The sequence below is a fragment of the Anguilla rostrata genome, chromosome 14 (genome assembly GCF_018555375.3).
Source record: "Anguilla rostrata isolate EN2019 chromosome 14, ASM1855537v3, whole genome shotgun sequence".
Taxonomy (NCBI): Eukaryota; Metazoa; Chordata; class Actinopteri; order Anguilliformes; family Anguillidae; genus Anguilla; species Anguilla rostrata.
In genome coordinates, this window is record NC_057946.1 from 29813023 (window position 1) to 29829360 (window position 16338).

At 40.7% G+C, this 16338-nt stretch overlaps 1 protein-coding gene across 1 annotated transcript; it reads left to right on the forward strand.

Annotated features, from left to right (window-relative positions):
* The first annotated feature begins 12365 nt into the window (after positions 1-12365).
* Positions 12366-14700, forward strand: ier5l (immediate early response 5-like). The gene has a single exon (XM_064309034.1). It carries the CDS (start codon positions 12555-12557, stop codon positions 13455-13457), a length of 903 nt encoding a protein of 300 aa, XP_064165104.1. The 5' UTR covers positions 12366-12554; the 3' UTR covers positions 13458-14700.
* The last annotated feature ends 1638 nt before the right edge of the window (positions 14701-16338 follow it).

Here is a 16338-nt window from a genome sequence, read left to right on the forward strand (position 1 = left end):
TTATTTGTGCCGTTAAAAAAGATTGGGGTGTGGGGGCGGGCGACTCTTGGAACCAGCAGTGGGCTATTCACGTTTAAATCGATTACTTTGCCTTTAAGATCTAACGGCATCTATCTGCCAAGCAGTGAAAGCTCCTCCCCAATATTTTACCTACAGGTCCTTGTGCCACAGGGAGAGCCCGTGAGCGTCCCATACAACAACACAGATGAACCACAACTGCAATTCCCACAATGCTTTAATAATAGGTAGGTTTCCCTAAAAAACGGGATTTGTAGTTTTTAGATGCTTAGTTTTCTGACAGTTTAATTCCTGTTCCCCATACTTCACAAATACGTGAATTCTGAGAATATGTAAGCTGTTAGAAAAACATGCAATTCAGATAACAGGCACATGAACTCTAATTATCGCCAATAACAATACTCGATTCATTTTGAATGAATATCTGAACATTTAGTAGGCTACATTAACGTTCAACATTTATATAGAAACATTAATATATAAACTATTAACAACTCAAATTGATAGTCTTTTGATTTAATACTTAATACTTTAATTTTGGACCTAATTGATCTATAGGCAGTTTGCTATCATGTTCAGTATTCATGTTGCATTGTAATTGTAGCAAAGTGAGTGGTGAGTGGGCATGTAGTATAGGCCCAAGTACTTAATAAATAGGCCTTATGTGTATTGTGATCTATGTATTTACCACCATGTTTCTAAATATGAATTAGACTACAGCACGTTATGTCATTAGGAAGCAAGTCAATCTACGCTGACAGCGGTCAGGAAGGGTGTGATTTTGTAAACGCTACATTTGTGTTTGGCTCGGCAGTGGCTAGTCTATCTTCTTTTACATCAGCTTTCAGTATCACTGTCTTCCTTTTGCTGTGCGGTTTAAGTGTCCGGCTTCGGAGATTGTTCAGCGTCGCTGTTGCTGTGCTCCTCACCTTCACGCTCGCGCCGGTTCCACTATGTCAGGTTCGACCGCGTTTCTCCTGGAAGCGTTCTCTTAGAAGCTACCACAGTCAACGTTTCCTGCCTTCCTTTTTCCTTCCAAAGTGAGTTTGTCATAAAATAATGTGTATAAATACATAACATAATACATCGGCTGCTGTACCGGGAGGGGACTAATTAAATAACAATTATTGGATGGTCATTAAACAATAATAGCCTACACAGTTGTATGTCTTATCTATATGCTAACATGGTAAAAAAAAAAGAAAAGAAAAAGGAATTTAATTCCGCAAGGCAGTGATATACTTCCTGCATTTATCTATATACCTTAACTAATTTTTGTCATCTAAGTTTGGTTTGTCTCATTGTGGAATTTCTAGTCCTAATTGGCTCACTGCACCATCCTTTGTAAAAATTTGTGGGAGCCGTAGACTTGCACTCGTGTCCCCTGAAAATGGTTCTGCCAGCCAGTGCTTCTATTTTACTCTGAATTCGAATAGGAAAACTCACAGTGGCGTTTTGTCCTGGGAGTACGCAAAGGCACAGCTGGCCCAGTCCAACTGCAGCCCAGTCTACCAGAGGAAGCGCTCTTTTGCAATCAGGAGGATGAAATCTCTCAGACTGCTGGGCCATTTGCTTGTACACTGGTGGGTCTCAGTGGTGCCCTGTACATCCTGTACAAGTTCTCCTTGGTGTCACCCCACAGTGCGACTCCCATTGAAAGATCGCTGCTAGCATCCAAATTTTGATAGCAAGCTTTCAGCCTTTGAGGATGACCACACCCCTTTCCCTGACTGGCTCAGTGAGGAACAAGGGCATTAGAAGGTCCAAACGCACAGGCTTGAGCCACCAATAGGCACGATTGAAGTGTCTGTGGAAGAGTGAGAAGCACTAACGCACGCTGGCTCATCCAGCATCAGGACAGCTGTGGGTAAGTGGCTATTGACTTGTCTTTTAGTTGGGTGGCCACACATTTGCAAATTTTCCTTTTCCCACTTGTCATAAAGAGCTTACATCGTAAATTTTGAAGCAAGTTTTTCAGGATGACCCCTTTTCCCTGACTGCTTAGTGGGAGGGATGAAGGTCAAGAGAGGCTTGAGCACAAAGTGCAAGGTTGTGGAAGATAGAGGCAAGTTGAACCCAGGCCACGTTCGAACACCGTCTTCGCAGGAGTTTAGACTAAACGCAGTCTTACGGCCGGCGGCGTCACCGAGCGTGCGACGCTATTGTTCCTGTCGTTTCAAAGCTGTCGCCGCTGCGCTTGTTGTTTATTTATTTGGCAGAAGTTGATCTCATCTAGAGTGACTTGCAAGGCCCGTTGGGGAGAGGTACGCACTGCGCATGTCAGAAAAGCTGAGAGAACAGGCGCGTAGGCGCAGAATAACAACTAACACGCCTCCGATTAAGCATCGGCCTGAAAGAGCCTGCCAAGATATCAGGGCACAGCCAGACCTGCAATATCAACGCATGGCGACGATCATAGAATAAAGCAGGACTGTTCTGTACACCGTGAGCGCTCATCAGAATTTAAGCAGAGATTTCATTTTGTTCCGTGGAAAGTTGTGTATATTTTACTCATTCTTGCAGTTGTCATAATAATTGATAAAAGATGCTCAACTTTCCATTATTTATCCTTAATTGTTACTATAATTAGAGTACATTTTAAAAATGTGTTTGCCTGAAAGACTGTGCTCTTTGTAATGTTCAGCCACTACACTTTAGCAGTTGGTTTTTTTAAATTTTTTTAAAGGTTTTGGTTATATTGGTGATACTGGCATTACACAAAAAAATTATGAAGTTAAAAGGTTTGCCTCCACAGACCAACTCTTAAATAGAAACTCTGACTTTATTCTTTGGGAGTTATCATTGGACCTGTCTTTTTCAGTTTTGCTGGGACTTCTGCTCCATTTTGCATTATTTTAGGTAAACAGTAGATTGGCTTAACCAGTCCATTCATCTTGCTATCTGATGCTAAATGCTGTCGGTTTTATCTCTCATGTTATTACTGTTATGCCATGGTTGTGTTTTCATTAGCGCGTTAGTGATGTTGCAGGTGTAGTACATTGTCTCCTGCTGAGAATGTTCTTATCCAGATCTTTCCCACTGTTCCTCATATAACTCAGGCGGGTGCACTTGTTTTCTTTCATTGTCAGTTGACCTGGATAAGCGTGCCTGTTAAACGAGTGTAATATAATATACGTATGCGGACAAAGCAGGCCAAGCAGAAGCAGGCCTACGTTAAATGCTGCATTTAACCGACGTGCAGTCTAGGTAGACCCAGGGCATCGCTGCCTTCATTGTGTGGCCTGGCTTCACAATCATTTTGTGCACAGAAAATGTTAATGTGTGCACATTAGCACAAAAATAGCTTCTCTACTTTTAGGGTTGTGTGCTATCCGGGCTTCGAGCACTACTCACCACAAGTGGTATTTGTGCAACTATCCGGCTGAATGTTGTAAATATTACAACAGCCATAGCTTGAACAGATTTTTTGTGTTTCACAAGGTAGCCCTACGCTGACGCCGTGATATCACCCATATCGAGAGTACCCGCTGGCTGGCAGTTTCGGCGTCGACAGGACATCTGATGCTTGAGACCCTCTGGCAGTGGCTGCAAATGTACAGCTGCGAACTGCTTTGCCATTGGCCACTGCCACGTCTGGCTAATTGGTGCTACATGACTGAAGCCAGTGTTTTGTTGAAGCACTGTGAGCCCACTGTGGTGTTATCACAATGGTTTTGGTGCCCTATGGGGGAACCATCTGGATTGCTATGCATGGTCGCTCTTCACTCTAAGCTAGGCAATGTTGTGCTATACAGGTGCTGTATAATAATCTATTGCTTAATTATTGTTATTATGGTTTTGTGAATGATGTGGATTTATCTTAAAAAAATGCATCATATGGACAAAAAAAATACAGTTAGATTAGTTTCAGCTTGCATTATTTACACTGGTCCAAGAGAGACTGTACCAGTCTTCATGTATTGAAAGCTGAGGCTTGAGCGGAGTTATTTATCCATTTTAAGAATAGTACCTGTAATCGGAACGGGAAACAGGCCCTGCATCTTATAAAAAATGTTAAATGACCCTTGCTATGTGCATCTGGTCTGATATTTGCATTTTTATTTTTTTCAGACAAATTTTCCCTTCCTGCTAAAAAGTCAGTTTCTTGGCAGACAAAGGGTTGATAGATTTTTAGCGGCAGGACGACTGGCCGACTGTGATGCCAGGGTTAAGCGCAGGTCATGGTGAAATTCAGTGAAGAGAGAGGGGCACTGTGCCAGCAGTTATCTTTGGCATTCAGTATGCCTGCCTCTGAGAAGCTTTGGGAATATACTGAGGAGGGGGGGGGTGTGTGTGTGTGTGTGTATGTGTGTGTCGTGTGCGTGTTGTGTCGTGTGCTGTGTGTGTAGTGTGTGTGTGTGTGTGTTGTGTTGTGTGTTGTGATGCGTGTGTGTGTCATTGTGCATGGATGTGTATACGTGTGTGTGTGCGTGTATGTGTGCATGTGTGCATGCATGCGTGTGTGCGTTTGCATGCATGTGTGTGTTTGTGAACACGCATGTGTGTGGGAGTGCATGTATTTGCATGAATGTATGTGTGTGCATATTTACTGGAGTGTGTGTGTGTGGACGCTTGCATGCATGCATGTGTGTGTATGAATACTGGAGTGTACACGTAGTGTGTCTATGTGTGAGTGTGGACGCGCTTATGTGTGTGGGAATGCATATATTTGCATGCTTGTATGTGTGTGTATGCATACTGGAGTGTACATGCTGTGTGTGCATGTGCGTGCATGTATACGTGTGCGTGCGTGCATGCATGTGAAATGTGTTCTGTCATTAACCCATCATTTGGTTTTTGATTTAGCCCAAAAAATCATTATGAAGTGGAAAAAGGCAATTTCTTCAATCTGTTCATTGTCAATCTGTTAAGTTTCATATTACTTTAATATGTCTATGTAGTTCTGTTTTCCAGGAAGACTTTTACGGAAATATCCTTGTTGTCATTTGAGAGCAGTGATGAATTCTGTTTTAATATGTCGAGGGAATACAGAGCAAAAAAATAAATTTAAAAAATCCCCCAAATTTAGAATTCTGTTACCCAAATGTACACACATACTCACATGCGCATTTAAACACACACATCTAGGAACACATATACATAAACATATACACGCACACACGCACAGGCACACTCACTTCCCCTTCCTCGCACATACAGAAACACATATACCTTTTTCTGCACAAAGCACACACACACACACTCACACACACACACAGTCTCTCACACACACAAGCATACACACACTTTCCCTCGCACTCATACGCACTCACACACACACATACACACTCTCTCAGACACATACACTCTCTCTCACACACTCACTCGCTCTCACACACACTCACACACGCACACACACACACTCACACACACACACACAATCTCTCTCACACACACACACACACACAGACACACACACACACAGGAGCTTATCACAATTCCAGCTTGGTAGTCTCCCTTACTTACACATGCAGTTATTGATTTCTGCTCTTCAGTGCATGGCTAAAGGAAGGGTATTCTGTTCCCAGGCATTGTGTTGAGATGCTGCAGCTGTACAGCGCTGCTGTCTCCTGCCTGACACTGATCTGAGCCAGGGCTAAAATATCCATGCGCCATTAGAAATGCTGCATCTGCATCTTTCTACTGTAGTTCAGCTCCAGCCCCAGCATGCAAAGGGGAAGAAAGGGGGGGGGGCTTCTTTCAGTGTGCAGATACCTACAGTGCCCTCCAAAAGTATGGTAATGGAGAGTGAAGTTTGTTATTTTTGCTATATATTTAAGGCATTTGGGTCTGAGATAAAAAGATGATTATGATTTTTAAAAAGTACAGGCAATCTGCTTTTTTTCCCATGGAATTTATGTGCATAAGTGTTTTGCCATTTAACAGCAGATGACTGACAGGTGTTAACTGTTGCATGGATTGTTCACACATAACTGCGAAAGATTGGCAACCTGTCCAGGGTGTATTCCTGCATCTTGCCCAATACGCACTGGGATAGGCTCCAGCACCCCCCCCTCCTGACCTGGAATAAGCGGGTATAGATAATGGATGGATGGATGGATGGGTGTTTACACATAAAAGAGCAGTAAGTGCCTTGTCTTGGTTTTCGCCTTTATTTTTAACCGTTGAAATTGCATTGTGAGTCAGAGCCATACACCGCCATGAAGACCAGGACTACTATGGCTGATAAAAACTGTGAACTGAGAGAACAGCAGATTTCAGTTAGAAGGATAGTATAGAAGATGGGTATATGAAGTACAGCAGTGTGGTCTTGAAATGAAAGAAACCACTGGTGGACTCACAAATAAACACCATGCAGGTTTGTCAAGGAAGACAACTGCAGTTAATGACCTAATGCATCCTAAGAGCTGTGAAGAAGAACTCTAAGACAACAGTCAGTGACATCACCTGCAGTCTCCAGAGGGGAAGGGTGAAAATATCACAAGCCGCCATACGCAGAAGACTTAAAGAGCAGAATTATAGAGGCTACACTGCAAGATGCGAACCTCTCATCAGCAGCAAGAATCGATAGGCCAGATTAGAATGCACTGAAAAATAGTGACAAGCCAGAAGAGTCCTGGAACACAGTTTTATGGACATATGAGACCTAAACAAACCTTTACCAAAGTGATGGAAAGCCAGAAGTGAGGAGAAAGGCAAGAACAGCCCATGATCCAAAGCACCCTCTCATCTGAGAAGTATGGAGGAGGTAGTGTCATGGCTTGGGCATGTATGGCTGCTTCTTGTGCAGGCTCACTTATCCTTATCGATGATATAATGGAGGAGTAGCAGTAGAATTAATTTGGAAGTGTACACATGTAGAAAAAATAGCATACTAAGCATGCTTGATATAAACTTTAATTATACCTGAAGTAATTATACCTGAAGTATTCTTAAGTATACTTCAAGTATACTAAGTACAAGTACAAAGTAAAGTATAGAGAAATTCCTCCAGCTTCATTGGCCAGCGATTCATCCTGCAAATTCAAGTATACAGAAAAAATGACAAATTTCACTGTGTGAATTACCATACTTTTGGAAGACACTGTACATATATTTTTGCTCATTCATATTTAAAGAAAACAAGACGGGGAACAGCAATGCAAAAGTCCTCTGAATGGTGGTGTCCGGCTTGAGTTGATTTTGTGTGTTTTAACGGCATTAGACTCACGAAGACAAAGGCCTCCATGCTAGTTGGCCACTGTGCAATGCGATAAACCATGATATGCAGTATATATATATATATCTCACACACACACAGTGTACATGCAGTGTACAATTTTAGATTTCTAATGAAACGATTGGTTGTGGTTAAAGTGCACATTTTGAGCTTTTATCCAAGGGCATTTCTGTACATTTTGGTTTCACCATGTAGAAACTGCTGCACGTTTTTCAAACAGTCTCCCCATTTCAGGGTGTCATAATGTTTGGGACAAATGGCGTTGCAGGTGTTTCTGAGTCAGGTGTGTTTAATTCTTTAGTGCTGGTATACGAGAGCTTTCCGTATCTAGTTTTGATTCTAGGCTTTGATTGCCTTTGGAGTCTGTTACTGCCATTTGTCAACATGAGGAACATAGTTGTGCCAATGAAAGTCAAGGAAACCATGATGAGGCTGAGAAATAAGAAAACAGTTCTGACATTTTAAGAATTAAGATATTTCTCATGCATAATTCACCCAAGTCTGATCACACATAGCCAAAATTTTGCTTAGATCATAAAGGTTTAGCATCCCTGATATGAGCTAATTACACATTTTCATATTTTTGCAGCTTGAATATTATAAGACCAAATTAAGAATACAAACTCTAGAGCTCCTAAGTGGTTGTAGAGTGTGCTAAATTGTTCAACACAAACACAATTTGCATTAACAATTTACAATTTAGTCATTTTAAAGAAGATGCTCACAGCCAAAGCAACTTAGAAAAGTCCATTTAACATGGTAAGCAGACGCTACAGCCCGGCCTAAATTACCCTTACTAGTTTTTCGTATGAGTATTTCACACAAATACATAGGCACACGCTCAAGCGAAAGCACAGCTGAGTGCATGCGTGTGCGCGCACACACACACACACAAAAGCACCAGGCTTACAAACACACACACAGTTAGTCCCAAAATGATTGGCACCCCAAGGTGACCAAAATAAGGTTGTATAAAATAAACAACACAGACAATGCGCTGCAATATATGTACTAAAAATACATTCTTTTATGTGAATACACTTGTTAATTCTGCAAGGCAAGGACCCCAAGCATCAACCAAAAGTAAACTGGCTTCTCTTTTGCAACTAATTTTGTTAGCAGACTTGGACCTGATCTAAAATTGTGGCTTGAATGGATGAGGGTAGTCCACAAGTGCAGACTGAACGATTTTGAAAGATCCTGTATGGAGGAATGGTCAGAGACTCCCCAATATGTTCACTACTCCTATTAAACGCTATAGGAAACCACTCAGCAATGTTATCCTTGCGAAGGGAGGGTGCAAAAAGTATCGATGTGGGTGCCAATCATTTTGAAGGTTGTCTTTTCAGGTAATAATCACCTGTTATAAAAACTTTTCACCATTGCAAATGTTTTAGTGTAATACATTCACATTGTCCTCACATATATTCTGACACTTGTGAAAGATAAGATTTTGAAGGGCACTGCCAGACATTACTTCATGGTAATGAGCAGACCTGGGTCAAATGCGTATTTGTTTTGGATTCAAATACTTTTCTGTGCTCTATTGATCTTGCTTGGTGTAATTGAGCCTGCCAATATGACCAGAAGGCGGGGTTGGAACTTTTTGAGAGTATTTCATTGGCTCCAATACACCAGACAAGATCAGTAAAGTGTAGAAAAGTATTTGAATCCAAAACAAATACGTATTTGACCCAGGTCTGGTAATGAGTGATCATCATCATTTGTCAAGTTAAAGAACTTATTTCCTGCAGGGAGGGATGTCTTTCATGATGACCACACCCCCGTCCACACATCATGAATATTTCCCTGATGGTTTAAGGCCCATGACATGAAAATGATGTTATACATAAGTCATGGCCTTCCCTGGCACCAGATCTGAACCTGATTGCACAATTATGGAATATTCTGGAACAATGCCTAAGACATGCATTTCCTCCTCCATCAACTAAGTGTGAGTTGATTGACTTTCTGGTGAATGAGATATGGAATATATATATATTTGTGTATATGGATTCTGACAATATCTGCTAAATGAGTGAGTTGTACAGTATAATGTGTAAGCTATGGATCTAACTAGAAATGTATTTTTAATTTAGCGGCAACGCGGAATTTGAACATGGTTGCCTAAAAGTCAGCTAAATACATCTTGTTGATATGAGGCCTAGCTGTAACCTGTCTGCTCTTGTGTGCAAACGGATCAATAAATGCCGTCTGGTGGTCCCCGGCTCTCGACTTAGGCAGCAAAAATAACTGCACTCAGCATCATTAGCAGCCCGGTTTGATCTCTGAGCAAGGTACTCACAAAACAGCTCCGCTGACTAAATTCCCTCCAACACACACTGTTCATAGCCTGAGTCTGAGAGGATGGTAAGTTTATTTATGCATCGATGCCATCACCCCCAACAGCCAGATCTGGAGTTCAAGAAGAAAAAAAGCTCAGTTTCAACCAGAAGCCATCTTGGAATCCGGGCAACTTATTGGATCAAAACCCATCCCAATTTCCATGGAGATGAACTGGCTTGATGTTCTCATCCTCTGTGAAAAACAACACCGCAGTCACAGACCTGTTACCCACAATCCACTCCTTGAACTGTAAGTGCCTGTTTTATTAATTTTTGAAGATTTTCATTTCCACAATTTGGAACAGTCTGTTGCTCCTCTCGAGTTGCCACCTTCACCTTCACACCTGCCTCATTTAGCCAGTGGAAAGCCTTTTAGCACACTTAAAACCAATAACATGACCAATGATTGGATATGGTATTTGTTTTGCTCCAATCATTGGTTGTGTTATAGTTTTGTATGTGCTAAAAGGTTTTGCACACACCGTAAAAAAGAAAAAGTGAAGACAACTCAAAATTTCAAGGCAACTTCAGTAGATTTTTGAATTTTTTTTAAGTCATTATGCTAAAATTAATTAAACAACACTGCCTGAAAATAACTAGGATACAGCAGTCAGAAAAACTAGAGGTTCAGTGCAAAGCTGATCAGACTAAGCCACTACTCGTGAGTGAATGAAATAGGACATTAAGTTGGGGAATACTTACAGAGCATTATTATATCATGATGTAATATGCAACTAGATAACACTTTGGTAATAATATTGTCTCTTTACACAACAAATATTTAGGTCTTTTAGGTGTAATATGTAAAAACTACAATATATATAAAATACGACTAAAATTACCACAGGTTACATTTGTATGTATGGGCATACATGTGTGTGTGTGTGTGTGTGTGTGTATGAAGGTGTAAGTGTCCCTTTAAAGAGGGAACAATTTTAGAAATTACAAAATACATAAATACAGTACACACATGATGATTTCCTGACGGTTTTTAGGAAATGATGACTAACAATCCTGATTATGATACAACACCAGTAAACTGGAGGAAATATAAGAATTTAATCTGCAGTTTTTACTGAAATATAAATTATCCATAAATATATACTGATGTTATTTCTGTGGGTCACTGCAGTATTTATTGTGTGGAACTATAGAACCAATTTAAGGATGCTGAAAATTAAAACGTAAATAAATTAATGACCGATCAAGTCATTCCCAGGATTATTTGTTTTTTATCTTTATCTTTATGCAGCCCGTGTACAGAACGAATCACGCACTTATACTCGCCAATGAGTGTGATTATGCCAATACAAGCCTGAAAAACAATTTGAATGTAGTTGTAAATGGCACTTATTGCAAAAAGTTGGGGCTTCCCCTGAGTTGTAGACAAACTCCTAACCTAGCTGTACACCCTACCCCCTCCACCTCCTGTGGTGATTGTTCTGGTGTAAAATGGCTGCCATGCATCACTAAAGTGTTTACTACACATTTGCAATGTTGTGGTGGTATCCCCCCTACACTAGAAAGTGCTTTGAGATTTTGAAATGTGCCAGGTGCCATTTTCCACCACTGTCATAATCATTAAAATTTATGAAACTCTCTGCACTCCTAAATATAAATAACTTTGAAAGACTTTCATTCAATTTGTGTTGTATGTGTGCGGGTTGTTTTTTGTTTTTTTTTGGGGGGGGGGAGGGGGACACATGCATGCTCTCTTGGATTTCTATATGTTGTGAGTACATGTGCGATCGTGGACCTGAGTGCGTGTGTATGTGTGGTGAGGTAAAAGAGTGACATGAAATGTGACATTCTGACAACAGGAAGCTCAGCCATTGATTATTTCTTTTGTTTTTTGGGGGGTTTTTTTTCTGAGCAGCATTTATGTAATCACTTTAATACTTTTCACCATGAATCACAAACTATGAATATCACATCAAAATAAGCAGACAATGATTCCCGATTAGTCACATAAAGATGCTTGCTTCTCTTTCATCTTTGAAATTGAGTTGGTCTTTTCAATGAAAGCGATATTGGCAGCATTCTGACTACTGCTTTGTGTAATATAAACTTTTATCAACACAAGAGCCAGTAGCGCACACACCCCAAGCTCCACACACAAATTATGATATATGCACTAAAACACATTTTTCTTATGAAAAGGAATAACTTCATTATACATTTATTTAATCTGAAAAAACAAAACTAGATTTTGAGGCAATGGTATCAAGAGAATTAAATAGGTGACTTACATTAAAAACAATATTTTAATAATAAATGTAACAATATATTTTGAATATCTTAAACATTTTTAATATCTTTGAAATGACTATTTTAACTAGATCATCTGCGTTTACAAATCTTATTTTGCATGTTTTATTCCGTAGTTTAAAAAATATTGTTTCTGTAGTGACAGATCAGATTGTTTCTGTAGTGTAGGCTACTGCCCCTCAATTCTTTTCTTTAGAAGGTTTGGGGGAGGGTCGCGGAAAATATCACCTTTGTTTAAAAATATCGCAGACTTCAGACACGAATTTCTCTTGATAAACTGTTATCCCCATTATGCGCAACTGTTTCTCTTTCTTTTTTGGACTTCTAAAAAGTTTTTAACAGTTATTTTCACGTTCGTCAACTGGCTGAACAGCTCAATGCGTCTCGTGAGAACATTCCAGTTTGGTAAAGTCAGTTTTGTATTTGAATAGCACAGAAGAACCGCCTCTCTTTGATTGGTCAAAAACTCCAACTATAGGTGGGGCGTTCACGTCAGTCATCGAGAAACTCTTGCTTTAATTGGAGAAAAGGGTAGTGGGTGGAAAGCTATTCGTCATATAAATACTTTGGCGAGGCATTTCAAGCAAATGATTGCCTGCCCGCATACAAAGGGGAGAGGAAGCTGTGTTCAATGTTTCTCCGCAAGCGACTTAAGCCTTCGCCCCCGAACGAAATATCATTATTTCCACTTTAAAGATCCAGTTTTCTTCACCAGATAACCGGGTAAAAGAAAACGTTTGACCATGATAAACACGATGGACTGTGCGGTGGACGCACAGAGCCTGATCTCTATTTCTCTACGGAAAATCCACAACTCCAGGACGCAGAGAGGAGGAATCAAGCTTCACAAAAACCTTCTGGTCTCCTACGTCCTGAGAAACGCCAGGCAAGTCTACATGAACGAGAAGTACGCGGAGATTTATCGGATGCAACAGTACGAGGAGGTAATGACTGTTTGCAACGAAATTCAGGAGCTGAACCCTCTTGATTTGGCCGAGGACTGCGCGGAACAGAGCGACGAGTGCTGCGGCGGAGGGAACGAGCCGGCGAGCCTCTGCGGTGCACTGCTGCCCGCCAGCCTAACGACTGTGCAACCAGCGCATATCCAAACACCTACTCCCTGTTCTGCGCCTTTATCTCTCCAAAGCGAAGAGATCTGCAAGGAATCGGATTCTTCATTCTACAGAAGCTGTTGTGCAGAAGCTTACCCTGTGTCGAATTGTGACTTTTCCTCAAGTAACAACATGTACTGCAACAAAACGACAGTGCTGGACCTGGACACGCACGTAGTGACTACAGTTGAGAACGGATATCTCCACCAGGACTGCTGCGCGCCGCTCCAACAGTGTTGTCAAGGCGCACAAAACCCTGCCAAAAAGCGCAAGGTTGACTTTGGGTATTATGTGTCCGAACCAGAGGAGGTAGTGGATTTTACGCCATGTAAAAGGGTAAGGATGGAGGAATGTCCGTACTCGGAGCAGTTTGACAATTCGAACATTTCCAACCTGATCTCGATCTTCGGCAGTGGGTTTACGGGGCTAGTGAGCAAGCAGGCGGACTTTGAACAAGCCTTAAACGGACAGTTCTGTAGCAAACAAGCACTGGCGAGCCTCGGAGCATGGACTAGAGCGATTGTGGCTTTTTGACTCTGTGGTAAATTAGACAATTTATTAAATTGTACAGTTTAAAAAATAATGTACTTTATTTTTTCTAAAAAGCTATTTAAACATGGGGCGGGTTGTGTTCGCCGTTTCATTTAAATTGAGAGGGGGAGAATGGTTCTACCACATGTGATGTGCTGGCTTTCCATTTTAAATCGAAAATGTCAACATAACGCATAAACATTTTAAATGGTTGTTGTGGATTTTTAACGAACTTGATTTCGTTGCCTTAAACCCAACGCATACTGCTAGCTATTGCTGCAAACATTTGAAGTGATTGAATGTCTCGCTCGCGGACTTTCCCCCTCTCCTTTTCTTGTTTCTGTATTTTGATACAGTTGTCTCAAACACTCCAAGTTGATCACACTATAATAATATGTCCAAATGCCGGACCATATCAAAACTAGTGAACCCTTTACGACGTTCTAATACCTTTTGGTGGGTGTTAACGTTAAAGTGTTTTGTTAAACTAAGGAGCGAATGTAGGGAACTGAATATACAAAATTGCGTTTTCAGATCTGTCTTTTTGGATTTTACTTGGAGCTACTCCGGCACTAAAAAGGTTCTTAGTTTAGACAGGCGTCTTTATGGGGGATCATCTTCACGTCTGACACATGGTTTAAACCCACAGCATCCTCTGTTAACGAGGGGAGAGGATGCAAACTTTTCTGTCTTTCTGGGAGCTGTGGCCGATGCATGCCATACTTTAATGCATGATTACTTTATTACACTTTCAGTTAGTACAATGACTGGGGGGGTCTGGGTTTCAAACTCAAATATTGATGGGTCCTTTAGCCCAGTGTGTCAGTTGGCTTGTGCCGTTTTTTGACTGAAGCAATGAATTGACTACAACTCCCAGGATGCTCAAAGTAATTAGACCACCCTGGTTAAATGACAGCTAGGTCTAAGCATTGGCCACTTTTCTCCCCACCCCTTAAAATCTCTTAAGCAAGTTATTGCTCAAGCTACACCAGAACTCCATAATGCAAACTTGATTTTGTGAAATCTTAACATTTTGGACCTTTTGTTCTAAAAAGGCAAATGTATAATTTAGCCATACGTTTTCTCCCACATATAAGCACTATGTGTACTGATGTTTTTGGGCGTTCTTTTATTTTATTTTTTTGCCATTGTATTTTTGTGTATATTAAATTGTATATCACCGGGTAAAACTGTTTTAGAACTATTTGTTAAAATTTATAATCTTAATAAAAAAATGTACAAATTATTATTCTTCTTGGCTATCTTCATTTTTCCTATTGGGGTTCTGGCACCTGTTGTGCAAACACAACTGTACTAGCTCAAATGTTCAAGTCCATGTTGTAAGGAATGAAACAATTAGTGATCAAGAGTGAGCAAAAAGCACTCAACCTCCTGCAACTGGAAGAAACTTAAGTGGTTGCTTCAACTTTGGGAGACAATTTGATTTTAAGCTCCATCTACATACCGCAGTGTGAATAATGTTACCGATAATGGTAGATCGGGGGAGAGGGGACAAATTAACTTGTATGAACTTTTCCTCCACATGTGTCTAGGACACACCATGGTGGTTAAGTGACTTTACATTGGCACTAAGCACTTAAAATGCTTTCATGCTCTACTATATCATCTTATAACACAAAGGAGTTATTATTGCTGCATATGTGGAGTCGTATTGGATGAAGAAAGTCTGTCCAAAAGTGTAACATTTAAAAAGTTTCAGATGTTTAGGATCTTTACCCGTGCAATAGATCGAGTTGACAATACATTAAATGAAAGTTTCATGTTTATCAAATAAATAGGGTTATTTATGAACTGAGTCCTGACTGGACTTGTCTCTTGACAGAAAGATGATTTGCAAAAAAATTGTTCAAATGCGTAGGACCATAAGATCAGAAAACCTTTGTTTCCAGGTAGATAGCCAGTGCATTTACAGGATAGTTAGAAATCTTTATGTACATGGAAGGAATGGCCTAAATACGTAGGCAACTCCTTTGATGGAGAACCGATCCACAATCCTAACATTATTTTGGTGGTTCAGCAATTGCACAACGTTCTTGTTTCAGTGAGGGAAAACATATACAATTTTAGTCTTAAGAGGTTTTAAAGAAAATGCTCAGTACTTTGCTGGACTTGTGACTGCTGTACTTGGCTTGCGCGCTTACTCCAGGCGCGCGGTTCTGTTTTGTGTACCTCGCTCGCGCTTTGCTTTCTGGGCATTTTCGCCCATCTGGCGGTTTGTTATCTCCGCTACATGCCACTTGGTGGTGTTCTTCAAAATCAATGAATGAAGGTATTAGAGAGCGCGTGCAGCAGCACCTCCGGCTGACCTCGGCACCGCTGCTCCCTGCAAAACCCCCCACCCCTCCTCCACGCTCTACTATTTATTCCGCCTTGAAACCTCTCTCGCCAGAGAGAGATTCAGCTATGCACCAACAAATGAGCCAACTTTGCTTAAGGTTTGGTCGGACAACGCTAGAAGGATTTATTTATTTCTCTGCTTGAAGTGTAGCCAACGTAGATATTTACGATAGCTGAAACGGTGACTGATAAGCCTGGTCGCTGTATAAACGCGTCTTTTGGTGAATTGATTTGAGTATTTCTCACGTTTCGACGACACTTAATTTTACCCGTAATAGCTTTCAGTCTAATCTGAAAAAAAAAATTTCTGCAAATGGGCGTTGGACTTTTGGATTTTGGAAGATATTCATTTTGTATGGTCCTCCTCATCAACGTCTGCTTGTTAGAGATGTTCGTTCGGTATTTTACTCATGGATACAGTTGTACTTATCCGTGGATAATTTCTAATAGAGCAATTACAGCATTCTATTTTAATCAAACATAAGAATGTTCCCGATTTCTCTGCAGGAGAAACCTTACGTAGACA

Excerpts from the sequence above, each read along its gene's own strand:
- ier5l (XM_064309034.1), top strand. The coding sequence starts at position 12,555 with ATGATAAACACGATGGACTGTGCGGTGGACGCACAGAGCCTGATCTCT.